The 19368-nt window shown below is 44.8% G+C and overlaps 1 protein-coding gene across 3 annotated transcripts in view; it reads left to right on the top strand.

The window, feature by feature from the left end:
• MOB2 (MOB kinase activator 2) overlaps positions 1–19368 on the top strand; it is a 108296-nt gene that overhangs the window by 69275 nt on the left and 19653 nt on the right. The window contains exon 1 of one of the 3 annotated variants that reach the window (XM_065755172.1): positions 6353–6531. The exons of the other annotated variants lie outside the window; for them this stretch is intronic. Coding sequence (XP_065611244.1) covers positions 6422–6531 — 110 coding nt within the window. The 5' untranslated portion in view covers positions 6353–6421. Of the gene's footprint in view, positions 1–6352; positions 6532–19368 lie in introns of those variants that run through there. 3 annotated transcript variants of the gene reach the window in all.

Below are 19368 nucleotides of genomic sequence, written 5' to 3'. Positions count from 1 at the left end.
TTCTGTTGTTGCTAACACTTTCTTTTGCCACTTGCCTGCACGTGTGTCCTAGCAGTAATGCTTCAACTTCAGGACGTTTTTCTAGTTAAAAGCAATTTTCATCAGATGTTAATAACAAAAAAAAAATAAAAATAAAATAAAAGACAAAGCCATACACGAAAACCCCAAACAGATGGCCTTGCTGTGCTCACCATAGTTGTACCCCTCAGGAACTGAATAGAAATTATAATATATGATGCTATCACTCATAGTTTGGAAGATACTTCTATCATAAGTAGACATTCATGTCCTGTCTAGGTTTCCAGGACTTTCTTAACTAGAAATATTCTGATCCAAAAAAGGAAACTTCTGATGGTTTGAAATAATGTAATGCTCTCAACTACTTGAATTATTTTTGTATGGAGAAGTGATTTTTTTTCCCCCCATATATCTTACCTTTTTTGGTTGTCCTTTGATATACTACTAGCATGATCTCACTCAGTGCTCTTGCAGAGATGTTTAGAAATAAATGTAATACAAAAACAGTGATCCCACCAATACTTGCTTTTTAATCCACCAGTTCCTTACTGAACCATTGAGCTTCCAGCATATGTTAGTGCAGTGCCTAAACATTGAAAAAAGTGTGCAGTAGCCTTGGCTTTCAGGTATGTTATCCTGCCACTCAATATCTACCCTGAATTTCCAGGAGGGCTTTGTATCATGTTCATCTGCTCACAGTAACTTTTGTGAAGTACTTGAGGTATTGTTATACTTGGCCTACTTCGGGATTCTGAACTATTGCAGCTTTTGGGTTGGGTACTTCATGGTGTTGTTTGGATGGCAGAAGCTGTTGCTGGCCTCCTCTAACTCTCCTCCTCTGTGCTGGGATCATGCAATTAAATGAGCTAGGATTCAATGTGTGTGTTTGGAGTGGTATGTGGAGTGCAGACGTGCACTGATCTGGATGTGAACAGAGTTGAATTTGTGCCTTCTGGATTGTGTGGCCCTGTTCTTCAGAAGTAGTAGCTAAGTGATTCCTGGCACTTACAGGATAATTCCAGTGAATAGTTTCTCCTGTTTAATCTTGCATAATGTAAGCTGTGTGCTTCATATTTTATAATGTATGCCTGGAGAAAAACCTCCTAGAATAAATTTCACGCTTATTTCCTGAATTTTTTTTCCCCGATGTTGTCATCTAAATGTGACATTACTAGATATAAAATCATTTGCTGTTCTGAAAAGAAGTCATTATTAGCACCGAAAGGGAAAGAAACTTGTGTTTCCTTAGTGGCTCTCTGTCAGTCTGGGAAATCTCGTCAAGTTCATTCCCAGCATCTCCCCTTTTTTCCTCCTGTGCCTTTCCCACTCAAGCATAGATAGCCTTGACCAATAACTGTGCTGACACAGATACCCTCCTTTCCTGTGCTGATTACACTTTCTACTCCTTAGTCTGGAGTTCTCTGCCAATTTGTAATTAGGGTTTTGTTTTCAGTGCCATATTAACCACGAGTCTGTGGAAATAGTTGTGTTATAAAACTTACAGGGAGGCTTCTGTGTGTGTGTGTGTGTGTGTGTGTGTCACAAGTAGCTCCAAATATGTTAAATCATCCCCAGGGAAAATATCTAAGCCAAGTTTAAGAAGTTTTGCTCTGTAGGAAGCTGAAGGTACAGCATATTTGTGGGAGAGAAGGAGAAGAACAAGAGTCTTTCATTTTAGCTTTTCTGCATCAAATGCATGTTGTGTTCTTCTTTCTCTGGAACACAGATTTAAGCTTCAGAATTAGTGAAAGAAAATGTAAGGAATAGTAAAAATTCAAGACAAAGCTCTTGTTTTCTGTAGGAAGGAAGCAGTAGTGGATACAGTGCTAGAAACGAAGCGTATCACCCTTCACAGTATGCTGTAAGCACCTCGTACTGCCTACCAGCAGGTACTGTTTTATAAGACTTCAGCCTCTGACTTCATCTGTGAGGTGTGTCAAAAGACTGCTTTTTTGGGCACTTTCCTTCTCAGCTCCCCCGTACTGAAAGAAAAAGGCTTCATTCTCTCAGAAAGATTTTACCTGGCACTTGCTTCCAATGTCACCCAGAGTTATTGCTAGGCTCTTGTCTTGCAAACTGCATCTGTTTGGAAGGTAGTTGGAAGTAGAAGTGAATGTGATAGATTGGAGCTGTTTATCTGCAAATATTTTCCAGTTTATTGTTCTTTTATATAGTCATGCCAAGCGTGTTGGCTTGCAAACTAGTAGGAAGAAAACCATTTCTTAAGGCTGTATCATTGTGGTGTTGGTTTTGGAATGAACTGTGTAACTAAGGTACAGGATAAGGACTGCTTCATGCATCATTGAAATGGGGTGCTATGCAGTTGGGTACGTCAGCTTTGCACAGAAAGCAGAAATCATTCTCTGTTGAGAACATGGAGACTTTAGTCAGAGTGCAGTTATCCTGAGACTTGGCCAGGGATCAGATTTTTGAATTTTTAAAACAAACGGTTTTTATAGTTTTCAGTGATGTTCCAGCCCCCAGTCTGGATCTGATACTTCTCCCCAACTCTGTGACAAGTCGCCGTCTCAGATTCTACTTCCTCCAAACTTACCTGGTAGAGCTGCTCAGGAGACGTGTCTTTAGCAGAGTGGCCCCTGTCACTTGGGGGCTAATTCAGGAGGGACAACTGGAATGCAGGTGATAAAAATCCACTCTGTCCTCTATCTTGCATCACTTCTCCACTGTGTAATTCAAGCATTAGCATCACATTTTTTCTTAGTAGCTCTTGGGTACTTGTTCAGTGCTGGTAAAGCTGAATGTCTCCTGCTGAGCTGCTGTTAATGCTGCTTTCTTCACCACTTCTGTGTCTTCAGCTCTCATCTTTGTATGTTTCTTAATGAACCTGGGTTAACTTGATGTATGAAGGGATTTCAGGATAATAGGTGTGCCTACATGTATGCCAGAAATACAGTGCACATGAGATCATGGTTTCTCTGGTTCATACAGCAGCAGTCACTTTTTTTTAAAGTCACATTTGAGTTGACCTGAGTTCTATGTTCTTGTTTTGTGCATCTTTTCCAAAATACCATCGTATGAACTCATAGGAGTTCCTGGTGAAGCTTTCCCATTATTTTGAGGTGCTTGGTGTTGCTGTCAGTGGTTGTTTTTTTTCAGGTTAGAGGTTAGGTGAGAATATGTACTCTTTTTTCCTCATTGCCTGTTGCAGGAAAAACCCTGCCTCATTGATAAGGTCAAAGGTGGTGTTTGCAGGGGTGAGAGACTCACGCTTGCTGTGTTACCAGGGTTTTCAGTAAAGCAGCAGGTGAGGTGCTGTGTCACTTCTAAAAGTGCTTCTTTTAAACTCAATCTGTTACGCACAAACTTACCAAGCTGTGTGTGGCCACCATGATAAGGCTTTTATCACAGCACTGTGTGGCCAGGAAGAGCCATTTCTCATGCCTTTATCCTGAGAATAGAGCTGAAGGTATACCCTCAATCTTCTTCCCTTCTGCTGTGACCACCTCCAGACTGCTTTTTGGAACTGAGTTGACATGGATTTTGGACACGAGACAGACTGAAATTGATGTGTGTGTGTGTACAGAGCAGAGCTTGTTGTGCTGCTTTTGCTGCTGTGAGAGGATTACTGAACAGAGAGCAAACGCAATCTTGGTATAAATATTGCTTACTAAGAGGATAGCATGTTTTCAGTGCTAATTTTGAGTGATTCCAGAGTACTGGGGGTGCAAAAGAAGTGGGAAGTGTGCTTGGCTGTGTGGTAGCAGGGCACACTAAAGTCGGACAAAAGGACTAATTAGCTAGCAATGTTGAAACACTATGTCAGGCAGGGAGACACAATACATTTCAGTTTAATTTAAAACAGAACTTTACAATCTGACGTTACAAAGCCTCATTTTCTTATATATAGATGCTGAGTTGTACTTTAAGCAAAACAATGGTTGATTTATCCCCCACCCCCAACATTGTTTGCTTGTTTGGGCTGATACAATGTGCTTTCTTTTTGGGCTGGTCATCCGGATACTAGTATAACTCGTTGTGGTGTCTGCTTTACACCTCATTTTTATGGAAGCCTAAAAGAGGCAAATAAATTGAAAATTGTGCAACTGTTGCTTATAAAATCAGTTTAAATGCAAAACATTATTCATAACATTTTTAAAGACCATTCCTTGACTTGGTAGTCAACTCAGGTTTTAACAAGAAGTTTGAGTGGCAGTGACCACAAAGCTTGCTCTCTCCGGTCCTTACAGCGCTGGGATCCGTTCAGAGCCCGTGGGTGTGCCCTGAGAACCTATATTCATGTGTAAATGGTGGGAAAGGGGTATGCCCACAGTATTGTTCTGTGTCCTTGCTGTTTCTGATGTTAGCTCACCAGAGCTGAGTGGCAGTGTTGCTGTTCTGCAGTTGAAGCAGCTGGTACCCACAGGTGTTTCTGGTAACGTGTTCCTGATGACTTCAGTGCACTCTGGGTCATCTTTGATACCTGGGTGGTGGGCAGGGGAATGCCTAGGGAGCTCTTTGCTGCTGTGGAAGCCTGATTTGTATCTGGGTCTGGGCATAGCAGTTGCCATGAGCAGGGGTGTTGAGGAAACAAGTGAAAAAGCAGCTACTGGTTGATGCAAATAGCCAGAATATTGGATAGCATTAAGACACACCCTTTAGGAAGTGCAGGTATGCTCCCTTTTAGAATATGTGTACATAGAGATCATACCAGTGCTTGTATTTAAGTAAAGGTACTGCTTTTAGATAGAGTATTGCTCTTTCTGGATGCAACATCTTTCAAGTAAACCTATTTGTTTGTGCATGCGCTCTGAAACATGCTAAAATTTAAGCATCCATGCTGCACGTGTTTCAAATTACTGTATGTTGATACCTTATAAATGAAGTGTACATGCTTAAGTTGTGCTTCCTACTATAATCTTGTTAATTTTTATTGTTTAGGAGCATTTAAAATTGACTTTGAGATTCTCAGTTTTCCCACAACTTGAGTAAAGTCTGGTGACATAAATGAACAGTGCACAACTGAACTCAAAAGGGATACCTCTTGAATAGAGGAGCTGGTCGGTGAAGGAAGGGCTAAGGAGGGAATATACGGGTAAAGAAAGTATCTGTTCTATGCAGAAACCAGCAAAGCAGAGAAGTGGGTCATTTATCTAGGTCAAAGTGAGAAGATAGCACTTGAAAGCAAGTTTTTAAAGCTGCTCTTTCGGTCCTAATGGCAGAGCATCTGTCCCTGAACTTGGGCCCCCATGTGAGATCGTTGCTGCTCCACCTCTGCAGCGTGTGTGTGCAGCCCTCAGTCACAGAGGCCAGCGTTCCCAGTACAGCACCGCAGGGCTGTATTTATTTTGGTTTGACCTCTGGATTTTTCTTTAATTTACTTTGGAGAGACAGGCTTTCATTAAAACTTAAGCTGCTTTATGTCACAGGTTTGTTGTTTTTAGGATGTTTTTTTTCTCAAACAAAATTCTCTCTGTGCAGATTTCACTGGAGACCAGCAAGGTGGCAGCTTCCCTCTTGGCAGGTGTTCTCCCTCTGCGTGCCAGCACTATTGCCTTCAGTGTTACCGTGACAAGGTGGTGTTACTCTGGGAGAGGATTGGGTGGGCACTGGGTTTTTCAAAGGGTGGTGGATAATCTTTGGTGTGAAGCTCAGGATTGTGGCGTGAAAAGCTGAGCTCTCTTCGCTGAGCCGCAGGCTTCCTGTGCCTATCAGTGAAGCCATTAAAACCCTGTCTTAAATGGGCTGCTTGGAGAGGGGGAATAAAAATAGATGCTTCGTGAGGGCACCGATGCTTGGCCTGCACATGTGGCTGAAAGGCAGCAAAACACTGTGCTGCCTGTTTAGGTGCTTTGGGACAGAGAAGTATGTATTTCTCCAAGTTGCATCATGTGGCTGCAGTTTGTTGGCCCTGTGCAAGTAGCAGCCATACTCCTGGCTGAGCTGAGCAAGTGGAGCTGATGCTGGGCTGCTGTGGCAGTAATGGCGTTGTTTGTGCTGCACTTAATTGGAGACATCTGCTGGCCTTCTGCTTACAGGTGGTGCCACTTTAGCAAATGAACAGAACCGTTCCCTCCCAGGGCATTTGGCGTTGCAGGTGTACGTAGGGGCGAAACCCACAGTACATGGCAAACTTGGCTGGACGACCTCACAGATATTTCCCAGTGAGTCCTGTTTGTGCCCGTCTGTGCGAATAGGAAACCTCGTGGCAAGCGTAAAACCGCCGTAAAAATCACCGCGCGCCTCCAGGCTGCGGGCGCCCCTGGGCGCCGTGCCCCGGGCGGCTCCCTGCCCGGCGGGAGGCGGAGCGGGGCGGGCCGGGCGGAGCAGCCGCCCCCCGCTGCCCATTGGCGGGGCCGGGCGGGGCGGGCGGCGCGGCCGGGGAGAGCGGCGAGAGGCCGCGGCGCGCCGAGCCGTGCCCCGCGGCGCCCCGATCCGCCGGACCATGGTCGGGGATCAGTGCAGCCTGCCCGCGGAACGGCCCGTCCTCGCGCAGAGCCCCAAGGCTGGACTGAGCTGCAAGATGGTGCTGCAAGCGGTGGGCAAGGTGCTGCGGTAAGGAGGGCTCGGCGGCCGCGAGGAGGGGGAGAAGGCGGCGCGTGGTGTGCGCTGCGGGTTAGGGTTAAGGTGCCCTGTGCTCCCGCGGGGTTCTGCGCGGCGGCCGAGGGTGGAAGTTAGAGTAGCGGTGGCTGCTCGGGGAGAGACGCGTGTCCGCATGTAGTGCTGTGGTCCGGGGCTGCCTCTGCTCCCTGGGAGCCGGGCTGTGCCTGGGCAACGAGCAGACAGCGAAAGTTCTGGTTCTCCCGGATGAGGCGTCTGACCGAGACTCCACACGTGCTTTGGCATGTCTTGTGCAGGAATGTCGTGTAAGACGAGGGGAAAAAATTGCTCATGTGGCTCAGGAGTTGCGTGAACAGTGAGACGTGTATGACTGCTGAGACCAAAACCAGACTCTTTGGCAGAGGACGTGCAGTAATATGATTCGGAGGAGTTCAAACCCGTCCTGGTTGCAGGGAAAAACATCACCACAAACATTAGGATTAGTAGCCTTGCTCTTCAACAACTGCAGCTTTTTATTTTGGCTAAATGCGGTCGGGTATTTTCTCAGCTGGATGAAGAATGGCAGCACTGCTCCAAAAAGGCGCCTTGTTCCTCCAGCGTAACTTTATTTGGCAAGCTTTCATTTGTCCCCGTTCCTACTACTGGTTGCCAATTGTTAAATGTTTGTCAACAGAAACATTATCCCTCTCTTCCTCTGACTCATGCCTTCTCTCCCCGGACGGGTTTGGGGAGCTGTTTATTAAGGTCGGGATGGAGCTGCCGCGTCAGTGAGGCACGTTCACTGGTGCAGGCGGCTCCGTGAGAACCGCTCGGAGCTGCTTTTCAAGAAGTGCTGTGTTACACTCACACTTTTTCTGTTAAAAAGAATAATAATAAAATTTTCCTTCCTGTAGAAAACATTAGTTTAGGGTACTCAGGTTTCTTTCCCGGCGTTTAACAAGGTTAACATCCATTCTTGGTATTTTGGAGGGGGGTTAACACCATTCAATATGGTGTTACACAGCTGGTCATATCATAAAATCCCTTGGCCGGCAGCTTGCTATTCATGCTGGGAGCCTTTTGAAGTTCGTGGTAGCTGCTCTGTTGGCAGCGCTCCCAGATGTAAATAGATGGGTGCCTCTGCGGGGAAGCAGTGCCAAGCCTTTTGTTCAGCATCTCTGGCAGTTTATCGTACAGCATAGGTAACTTCCTGCGACTTCAGCAGCGGGACAGATCTCTGATTTGTTCAGTGAGCACTTTTTCATAAAGCATAACAAAAGCTCTTCCTTTCTCCTGCAACTGGAGTACGTGCAGAAGTTGCACGTAGCTTTATTTGCTCTTTCTTCTTGATGTTTCTTTGCTATACACGCTATGAAACTATGTCGAAAGCAGGAAAAAGTTGCTGTTGTATGTGAAATATTTTGGGTTCAAATAAGCAGCAGCGTCTTGTAGCTGTTACTGGATAGGGGTGACTGGTATTTTGTGGGATTTTTTTTTTTGCTTTAATATGTCTTTTCATTTGGAGTTATCTCCTTTTAGGATTTAGAAATGCAAAGTAACAAAAACTTACTTTGGATGCCAGACTGGTTCTCTTGTTTGTTTTTTTTTTTCTCACACGTATGTGTGATTTTATGGGTGGTGTTTAATTTTGCTTTTCAGTTTTTGTTCTGTAAAAAGAGAAACTCACGTTCTGCTAAGAGCTCAGGCAGTGTAAGAGTCCAGTAAATGGCTAGGAGCCCACATCAATACAGAGTCACCACAGTGTCCTCACTACAAAAATCAGGGGCTTAAGGAAGTGGGAGCCCCACAATGGTAGAAGAGGGAACTATGTGGGACCTGGTTTAGGTTAAAAATGGTGGCTTGTTGGTGCCAGTTGTGGAGGGATTTCTTGAATGTGGACATCTATGAGCTTTCTGCACTTCATTGCTGGTAGGGAGCAGGATGCTTGAACACGTGACAGAATGCAGAGGTGTGTTGTCACTCTGGTGAAGAGTGCCTGGCACTCTTGCTGGCATAGATATTGTAGGCATATGGAGCTAAAGATGAACCTACACTTGTTGGAATGGCTGACCATCTATTTCAGAGTGTGCAGGGCAATCAAAGATACTGCTTCTGAGCTTGAAATGCTGTTCACTGGGTTTCCCATCCTCAGCACAGAAAATGAATCAACGCTAAGTTTTATCTGAAGCAACTTTTCTTGTGCTGATCAGGCCTTACCATGGCATGGGGATGAAATCAGGGACATGTATCTTGTGTGTTGCCTGTTGCTATGAACAGCCTACTGTGCTTTAGTCCTATTTCACAGGCAAAACTGCGAACTGTCACTGTCACCCCTCCCACCCACTGCACCATTCCTCTGCAGGCCACCGGGCACTTGCAGAACGTCACACTTGAGAAGGGACAGAGTGCCCATCTTCTCTCCAACTCATCTTCTGCTTCTGTCTCTGACAGTTTACTGGTTGACAATTAGAAGGCTCGGTAAGATGCTGAAGCAGTACAACTTTTCTCCACGGTGAGCCCTTTGCACAGTAGTTAAGGACCTGTGGATGCCTGTAAGTAAGGTGCTGTCTGGAAGCTTTCAGTATTCCTGTTCTCGATGCTCGGTGATGTAGGTCGTGGTCCTCCTGGCTGCCGCTGCCAAATAGTGCCTGCATCACGTGCCAGGAGCAAGAGTAGCCACAGGAAAAATGGGTTCTGGGAGGGAAATGGAGGGTATTCATGACAATCAGCAGCCCATGTGCACACCTGGGAAGTTTTGAAGCATGTGGGGAAGGACAACTGAATCAGAAAGGGCAAAAAAAAAAAAAGTAACAAAAGCAGCAGATGTGTTCTCAGCCTTTCTAATTAATTTTTTATGAAAGCGACTGCTAGGTTTGTTACTCTTTTAAATTATTAGTGATTCAACTATGAAGAACTTCGGAGATGCAAATATCTTTCATCATACAGGCTAGCAAACTGTATTTAACATTTAAGGGGTGGAACCAAGACTCTGTGCTTCTAATGATTAAAAAAAAAACAACTAAATTCCATTGGAAAAGTGCCACCTCCCCTTTTAAATTAATCACAGCGCAGCTGAGATGAAGTTGTGTGTTCCTTAGCCCAGTGCTTAATTAGGGCTTGCATTTCAATTCAGATGTTTTTGAAATACGTTAATCTCAGTTTTTCCCTTCTCGTGGGATGAACTGCGTGTAATTTTTTAGCCCGTGGTGGGAGAGGGAGGGAAGAAACAAAACACCAAAAGGGATGCAGTTGTCTTGTCCTGTGTTTTTTTTTTTTCCTACATGTTGGTGATTCTAGAGAGAGGCAGGAAAAAAAAGTGAAAAAGAGCAGTGCAGAAACCTTAAATATTGTTCTACTTTTTAAAACTGCTGATGAATATGCGGAAGTGTGCTTTTTAATGGCCTTGAATGGCAAACATGGAAGGAAAAGCTCAGCTGCAGGCGACATCTCCCCTTCTTGGTCCCCACAGGTAACTGAGCTGGTTGTGTGAACGGGCAACAGCTGTTCAGAGCCATGGGTGGGGACGTGGTTTGCACTGCCTGTGTCAGGGGCAGAGTCCTGATTCAGGTTCTCAGGTGCAGCTCAGAACCAGCATTTGCTGTGCTATAGCACTGCAGGTCGTGCATGGGTGAATTTCAGAAAAGTACTTAGCATAACTGTACCGTGTTTGTCTTTTCCAACCTCCAGTGAAACCTAGGCCCTATGGGATAGTTGACTAGCAACTGAGGATACAGGGTCACAGAAGAGGAGTGATGCAGGCTACAGAGTTGTGATACTGTTGTCTAATCACTTCTGATGAAGAATGGTACTTTGTATGTACACATAGTCCAGGGTGAGTGTGGGAATGGATAACTTATCTCATAAGAGAGACTTCTGTTTTACAGGGATGTGCAGGGATTGATTTGGAACCCAAAGCAAAGCACTTTCTGTGTAGGCATGGTTACTGTGGACAGTACTAATAAAATGGGATTTTTACAGTCACTTTTCAAGAGTGTAGCAATTTGTCTTGTGATAATGTGATTAATGATTCCACCATAGATAAACTGACAAGCTGGCATCCTGGATGGCACATAGATATTCTTACACCCAGCGCTTTGAAATGAAAAATAATTATTCTCCTTAAATAATTCATAGCAAGATCAGAATGAAAACAGCTCAGTTACGACATTGAGTTTTGTTTCTCCGTGATGTTGCAGTCATCCTAAACATATTCGTGAAATGGGATACAGGTGGGTAGAAGCAGAGCATTTTTGCTGGGTCTGCCTCGGCTCACACAGCCAAGTGTGTGTGGCACATGCGTATTGGCAAGGCTGGAGTGAGTGTTTTAAAAATCAATCCATTCATATCCTACTTCAGGTTGAAACTTATTTTGATAATTCAGTCCAATGTACAGTATTTATAAGTAATTAACACTAACTAATCTGATTAATGCACAAGTTGGAGGAGGGTAGGTAGAAGTGAAGGAAGGGAGAAGGCAGTGTGCTGGGAAGGGGCTTGTAGGCAAAACCATGTCAGCTATTTTTATCCTGTGCTCGTTCCTTCTCCCTCCTACAACTTTCCATTGTACCAAAATAGTTCAAAATGTTTATGGTTCAGGGCAACTGACGTCACTAATTGTCCTGCTGTGTCTCGCTGAATATTTCTGTAACAGGAGGTGATTTCTTTCTTGTTCGCTGACATCCACTGGGCTCTTGCTGTGCTACTTGGGAAGGACAAAAGGCACTGTGGGGCAGCAGCATCTTGTGCTCTGGCAAGATGTGACTGAGATATGGGGCTCTGTGGGTAACTCTTCCATGCGACTGAAAGCATGGATGGGCTTTTGGAGATGATTCTTTCACCTGAGCGTACTGGCCCAGAGCAGGCTGCAGAGGACTCAGCCAGCCAGGACAGACCCTTCAGAGGGTCCCATCCTCAGCTGAAGCACACAGTTCAGTGTGTGTACGTAGTAAAGTTGTTTCTGGTGGGGGCTGCAAAGTCGGTCATGTTTTGCTTGATACTCAACCCTGTCACAAGCTGTCAGATACCTCTTCTGAGGGCATCTAACAGGCTGCTCTCCTGGAGCTCAGGACTTGAAGCTATACTCTGGAAAGAGGCCGTGTTCCTTGAGCAGACCTGTGCAGCCGGCACGCCTCCATTCCTTGGGATAGTTGTCAGTTCATTCGCTTGTATGCACTGCAGGAGTGTCACGATCCTGGTGTGTTTATGAAACCTTATGAACCACGTACAATGTACTAGCTTAACCAAGTTGGTCTTTCTTCATTCAGAGTTATTTCACAACATTGAGCTGTAGAGCTGTATTTTGGTTATGTGTTCTACATCCGGTGAAGTGATAGCCAGAGGGAGATGACTGCTAAAATTCCTCTGTGTGTTGAAATAACCCTGCAAGGTATCTTGAGGGCCAGTATGGGATGGGTGTCTGCCTGAGGATTAACAGCATTTTCCTCTGTTTTAGGAGCATGAGTGTCCTCCTTGTGTTCTTCTGGAAATTCCTTGTGGGCAGTTTAGGAAGAATAGATTTGATTGTAATCTGAAACTTCTGGAATCATCCACCCTTCTTTTATCATGTTTCTTTGGTATGCGGCTGTTTCAGTGTAGGATTTCCTCTATGATCTTAGCTACTGCTTGTTTCTGCCTGGAAGATGATTTCAGATATATATGCCCACAAAGTATGAGCATGTTGCATTCGTCCTTCTGGGAGCTGACTACAAATCCTGCTTTGTCTCTACTTCTTCTGTTATAACAGCCCATTTTTTTTTTCCCAGTATTGCTCTTTATGGAGAAAGAGTCTATTTCACACATGAAATTTTTATCCTGTGCTCTGTGGTATCTTATAGTGCACCCCGAGTAGATTTAGTAGTGGTGGTCATCTCCTTAAATAGGTAAGGCAGTCCCTGTCTAATTTCCTATTACGTACCGTTATGTGTCTCTTTCCCTTTCTGTGACTTTACCAAAACTGAGTTAGACAAAGCTTTTTTTTCTTTTTGCTGATAAGTTCTCCCTGATCTGTTTTCTTAATCCCTGGTGCCGTGGAGCTCAACACAATCTTAACAAAGACTTTGGCAAATAGTTCCCAGAGAAGATGGAACTTTGCCTTTGAGATCAGACAGCACCTAGTCTCTGGAGGGAGTAAGGTGTAGGATGTGTGGATTAGCCCTTTCCTTTGTGGAAGAAGTGGAGTCTGTTAACAACGGTCAGAGGTAGGTTGTTCGAGCTTGCCTGAAAATGCTGCTCTGTTAATTTTGCAAGTTAATTTCTTTCTGGTACTGAAGCAGTTGTAGAAGTGCTTTTGCCCAGACAACAGGGATTGGCTGTAGCAGCTGCTTCCCAGGTGGAAGGAACATCATGGATGTCTCCAATTCCTTATATTTTTTAAAAAGGAAGACTCAGCAGTGAGTGCAGCTGTCTGTCCTCAGGAAGGTAGGTAGAGATGTAACAAACTTTTACCAGAACTCAGTACCTGAACAAAATAATCCCAGCAGGCCATGAAGAATTGGAGTTGATGAAGAAAGGCAGCTTTGGATTCTTTTTGGTGACTTCAGCGTTGAAATGCCAAGAGAGATGGCACTGCGTCCTTGTTAGCTTCACTCATGCTAGATGCACACCAGAGTTGCTATTAATTCCAGTGTGACCACGTATCTCATTTTCAGAGCACCAAAGACTACAGGGGCATACGTGCTGAGAATCAGCACTTTGCATTTGGCAAGATGAGGGAAAGGAAAGTTTTGAAGTAGGTTGTTCTGGTTCCTCACTGTGCAAAGTCCTCAGTTACATCACTGCCTTTTTATTCAGAACAAACATGCAAAGTGAAGGAGTCGGGTAAGGGTCCTGATCAGCTCTGGGAGACTGAAGGGAAATTACACTGTCTTTGCTGTTTTTCAGCATTCGTAGCTGCTCTTTGCTTCTAGTTACATCATCAGCAGTTGTAAAGAATCTGTTAACTGATTTGTTACAAGCTTTCCAAGAAGGATTTCTATTGATTTTTGAAGCAGGAACTTAAGTACTGAGAACTGATCACCCAGCGATGATAGGAAGCTGTTCTCTTGAGAGCGTTCCTCCCTTGTTAGCCATCATCTTTAATTTCTTCGCAGTGAAACTGCTAATGTGGCTCTGCACCAGTAAGCACAGTTGGCTCTTTACAAAGCCACTGTGATCTGCCTAATGCTGCCAGGAACTGAAACTAGCAATGCAGGCTGTGTCTGAAGAGAGTTGGTCCTGGCCACCCTCTTGATGTGGGGCGTGATGCTGTGTTAAGGAAGGCTACTGTAAAAGCACGTCTTCACAGTGTGTTTGGGGTAATAACCTTAGAGATTAGTCTCTGCTTGTATGACTGGAGAAACTGTAAGTTCATGCAAGCTGTTAAAGGTGTTGCTTGCCATTTGCATGTGCAGCTGAGGGGATGAAATGAATTCACATGCAACTGTTCATCTAATTCTCTTATTTACTTAGAAAATTATTAGTCTTAACCAGTTCCTTGGTTGCACTTTCAGTATTTAATTAATGTTTCAGGAAGCTGTTGAAGGTAACACTGCAAGTTTGGATATATCTGTGTTGTTTCTTTGTGATTGCCCATGGACTGGTATGTATCTGTAAAGGTGCCTCTACTGTAGCTTTCCATTCTCACTTGGAGTGTCCTGGAAAGTAGTAAATCAGGATTGGGAATCACTGCAGTCTCATGAGTTAATTAACAGTGGTAGATCTAACTGTACAAGTAATTAAAATATTCTTCACCCTACTATTTTTATCGGTCATTCAGATATTTTTTTACTCTGACCCATAATTCTGTGGGGCTTATATTTGGAATAGATCTGATGTCATCTATTGTACATAGAAGAAAATATAACATTTAGGGAAATGCTGAGAGGGCTGTGTGATACTGATGACAAAACCAAACAGGCGATGTTGCATCATTCTTCTTCAAAGTTTAAAAATTAACCAATGGCTACATTAGCAAATGTTTTGTACTTAGCATTTGTTAATGAAGATCATGCTTTGATTCCTTTGACCTTCGACTCTTCTCTTACCCTGTGAGGAGATGCAGTTTGTGCCTTCTAATTAGGAATTGTTTTTCCCCTTAATGAGACACTTCGTATTAAGACTGGAAGGTACTGTTCCATTATCACAAGATCTGAGCTATGCCAGAAGAGGCTGGATTTCCCTGAACTTGAATCTTTCCTAATGAAAGTTCTGTGGGTTACTTAAAATGTAAGAGCTGAGTTTGTACCGTGGATCTGAATTTCAGGTGGAGCTGCTGATCGACATTGATCTTTTTGTCCAAACTGTTCATTAACGAACTCTTCACGGCTGTGTGCAAAAAGATACGTGTGTGTGCTAGCACAAATGCTCTAAGGTCACAGGTGCAGGCATGCAAAATTGCTTGTGAACGGTGAAGACAAGCTGTAGTTTTTTTCCCATCCTGTGTATCTAAGACTTTACTGAAGCTCCTACACAAAAATGAAAACACTGGAAGTAGTTACAGTCACGAGCTATGCGTGCTGTCGCTTGTGCCCTTGCTCTTTTCTGTCCTATTAAATCCTCTTACAGTTTCAGATGTGCGCTAGACTGTTCTGTGGAAGATTCAGCCATTGAAATCCTGCTTTACTGTGCGATTACGTGTCAGTGACGTTTTCAAAGATGTAACTGTATGTAATGAAGTAGCAAAACAGAAGGCAGGACTTGTTCTCACTATTCCCAATAAAGCAGGCAGCGTTGCCTTCCAATGCAGGGCACGTTTTGTGCCTCAATCCCAACTTGCCTGGTCCTACCGGAAGTGAAAAAGACAGCCCCTGCTGTTCCTTGCCTCTGGGGAGCTGGGGTGAGAGGCAGCAGCCGCAGCTGAGCTCAGCTGTGGGCTGACATGTCTCACCGTGTTGAGAAGCATTCATCTATTGGGAGCACTGACTCACGGTGAGTATTCCCATTAGCTTCTTGGGGACTTTATCTTGCAGCCCGTGTTGCCACCTTTCGTGCTGCACAGTATCGTTAGCAAAAGGATTTTAAAACCCTTGTGTAGTTTTTAAAAGTTCAGAAGTATAAAATTCAGTTGACGATATATTGACATTGTATGTACCTGTCCTCTAAAACATAGTACATGGGTAAGGTGGTGAGCCTGGCTTGCATCTCTTAACACACATCCCCTGTTGCAGATTCTTGTTAGACTGTGCTGGTACCTAAATCTGATAGGCACTATTGGATGGATGAATGTTTTTGTGGGAAAAGGGCTGTGGGGAAAGTCAAACACTTGTGTACAAAGACAAACCTGTCTGCAGCCTGGTACTCTGAGCGGAGCAGGCTGCCCGCGTTTGTGTATCTTGGGCTATGCAGCAAGAAGTCTGAGCGTTGAAGCCAGGTTTCCATGGTGAAATAATTCCTAGCTATTAAAGCGCAGTTCTGCTCTGAAAAGCAACTCTGTGCAAGCTACGTTGTGAAATCTCACATTTACGAGGCCAGGAGGGTTTCAAATCAAATTTGCTCGGAGAAATAGAAAAGATACCATTGCAGTCTGCCAGCTCTAGAGTTTGGGTTGGAAGATAATGAGCAGCGCCTTCAGTGGTTTATGTGCTCTGGTGGTGAACTCCCTCCCTGCAAAGGTGGACTGAAATTACTGCATGTGCTCTTCTGTGAAGATAACAGAGTTGCATCAGAATAACCAGGGGGAGTGGTTGCTGCCAGAACTCAAATTTAATCATAATGCAGAAGTCAAAATAACTTTTAAAGGTATTCCAATGGAAGATTGCAGCAGGGAAAGTAGTAAAAATAAATAAATCCCTGCTGAAGTTAGTTGATATGTCTGAAAGCACACCGGGAATAGATGTGTTAATGGAGAAGTTGCCGTGCTTTTAGTGCAGTACGTTTTCTCTCACTTTGCAAAGTCAAACTTTTGAGGGGTGCAGGCGTATTTGGTTGTTGCTGACTGCCTGGGTTTTAGTTCCTTCTTGTTCTTTGCAGACAGTTGTCCTTGGTCTCCGGTATTTCAAATTGTGTCGGAAAGAAACTGCTGTTTTGAATGATATAACTTGTGTTCCAGTTTTGGTGTGGATTACTTGTTCTCATGGTTCTTTTTCACTCTGCAGCGCACAGTATCTGCCTTTGTCTGCTCTCAATTAAGAGCCCATCTCCTTTATGTGTGTGTTTTAATTACAGAATTTTGTTGGTCTAGTATAAAACACGGACATAAAGCTATTCATCTCTCCTGCCTTTAAAAGGACGTACCCAATTCAGATATAAATCTTCACATATGCAGGTACCTGTGCTTAGGTGAGATGAATCCTATTCTGAATGCTAGCAGCAGTGTGGAAGCAATGCAAGCCCCTCAGTGGATGGCTACGGAAGAATTTGTGCTGCTTCAATAGGAATGACCTCTTCCTCTAAGAGGGACAAAGGATACAGTGGCATCCTGGTGGCTCTGGGGTATGTGCCTGGGAACTAAAATGAGCTGCATGTTAAGGAGACAAACCCCAGAACACAGGACTGCAGCCTGTGTTTGCAGCTGAAGTATTTCAGAAAGGGCTGGGCAGAGATGCTGTTGGAAAGCTGCCCTGTGGAATTTCACAGCAGAGCCTCTCCGGTCCCTTTGTGCCCCATGTGCTCTGAAAGTACCCTCCTGGGGAGGAGTTGCTGCAGCAGGGGAGAACAGCCTGAGAGACATGTTTCCAGGCAGGTCTTTGTTCTGTGTTGCTTTGGGATTGCTTTATCAACCAGCCAGAGCTCACCCACTGCTGGAGAGTTAAAAACATAGACAAAAAGGAAACACCCCAATTCTGTCACACACTCAGGACTCTGGCACCTATGACGCAGTGTTCTGCTCTATAGTTTGTTCTGTGCATTGGATAAATTAATTGTTGCAACACTGAATCTGTAACCCACTGCATCTCTTACAACAGATCTAATTTGGCTCCGTGTAAAGCTCTTGAGTATAAACGTTAGGAAAGATTTGTCTTTTTCCTTTCCTAATCCTCAGATTACCAAAACTCTGGACTGTACTGACTCACTTAGGACAAGAATTTTGCTGAGACTTTGCTTTGGCATCTTCTGGTTTGGCTATGTTGGGGGCATTTTTGCGTGTAAAGGTACAAGAAACCATTCAAAGTGAAAATGAATGGGGTAAGATTGTTTTCTATCCTTCTGCTGGTGTTTCCTTCTGGATTGCATCCCTGGCTCCCAGGAGTAAAGTGTACTTCCACCCTGCGTGATACCGGAGCTCTGTCCCCAGTGGCCCCTCCGTTTGCTGGCTGGACAGAAGCTGGACCTGCATGAGGATCCTGCATCCAGGAGGCCCTCTTCAAAGGCAGAAGGAGAGCACGGGTCTGGCCTCTGCTTTGGGGAGGAGTTCTGGCAGGTACGCCTGGAGAAGAAAGGAAGCTCTAGTCCAGCGTGTTTTTACCGCAAGAATGCGCTCTGCACATTTTTGTAGTATTAACTGAACTGTTTGCAAGCCTGGCCTTGCCTCTGTATTCATTCTTCCCAGAGTTGCATTAAAGAGAACAGGAAAGCCTGAGCAAAAGGGAAGGAGCAGCGGCAGTACACAGCCATCAGCAAGTGCCTGAGCATCCCAGCACTGGGCTTGAGAAGGTGGCTGCCACACTACGAGGGGCAAAGAGGGGCTAGCATGCAAAGGGTATGGGAGGGGGAGGTCCGAAGTGGGTGGGGATTCCTCCAGAAATAAGGGGAAGGCCTGATGTCCTGGAGACCGTATTGCAGGTGCCCTTTGTTCTCCCTGCTTTGCCAACAGCAGCAGCTGGAACTTGGCTTGGCCCTACAGAGTTGTTCAGGGCTTTCTGCTGAGAAGAAGCATTATAAAATAATGTTATGGCATTTGTCATCCTTAACATGCCTGCCATGCCTTGGCACCGACTGTTTTCAGCGCAGCATCCGGAGCCTCGGCAAAGATTCCCTTTTAAGGCAAAGAGCCACTATGAGAATCCAGGAGAAAAAGTTTCCCTGGCATGTAGGGCACATTCTTCTTTCCTCCTCCCCTTAAATAAACTATCAGTAATTTTTAAAAACAGAAGAAAAATGAAGAAGCAGGACCAGAAATGCTGCCAAAGACATTTTATTCTGCACAGCCTCCTTAGAGCTGCACCGTACCCCAGCCCTGGAACTAACCCAGGATGGGAGCTGGGAGGAATGGAGCTGGGGTCGCAGGGGTCTGTCAGAGAACCCTCTCAGGGCTGAGAGGGAGCACAGCCGGGCTGGAAATGCATCGTCTTTCCTTCCTCAAGCCCTGGAGAGATGATCTGACCACAGCAATCTGTGAACAATAGTACTGCGTGGTGCAGTGGGTTTGGGCTTGCATTCTCATACCTTACACGGTCTCCCTTCCCATGCTGACGTGTTTCTCTTTCCCAACCCTGAGCGTGTACGTGTACACCCAGGATTCACAGTCTGGGTGTGCTGGCATGTGGCCTTTTTGGCTCAAGGCTTAGCACTTGGTTAAAGCAGCACGTGGGGGGCTGCAGAAAATTCTCCAGGATGTGTGTAGTTTTAAAGGGGGAGAGAAGTGCAAATACCATCTCTCCCTTTCAACTGTGCTGCTGCTCAAATGAGACTTTTAATTCCGATTTTCTTTGTGCAAATAAAGATGTTGAATTCCCAAAGGGTGATTTTTAAGGTGACTGCAGCCTTGAAGCCTTCAGTCCTTGTACCTATCAGAGGGAAAAGGACTGCGGGACAGTGTTGGAAATAAGGATGGCCGAGTTAGGAAAATGGACAGCATTTGTAGCTGTTGTGTAAAAGCTGGTGTGACCCGCTGCTTTGTTGTTCTTGGTGGGTGTTTGTCATTGGGAATCAAATCTTCGCTCATAAAACCATTTCCTTCCTTCTGGGGGTAGGTTCAAGGCTCCCATTGTCACGCAG

This window comes from Cyrtonyx montezumae, unplaced genomic scaffold, assembly GCF_038088225.1.
Source record: "Cyrtonyx montezumae isolate F1298 unplaced genomic scaffold, pur_monq_1.0 scaffold_10, whole genome shotgun sequence".
In the NCBI taxonomy this organism is placed as follows: Eukaryota; Metazoa; Chordata; class Aves; order Galliformes; family Odontophoridae; genus Cyrtonyx; species Cyrtonyx montezumae.
Note: the sequence above shows the minus strand (reverse complement) of the source record. Positions and strands in the feature narration are given on the sequence as shown.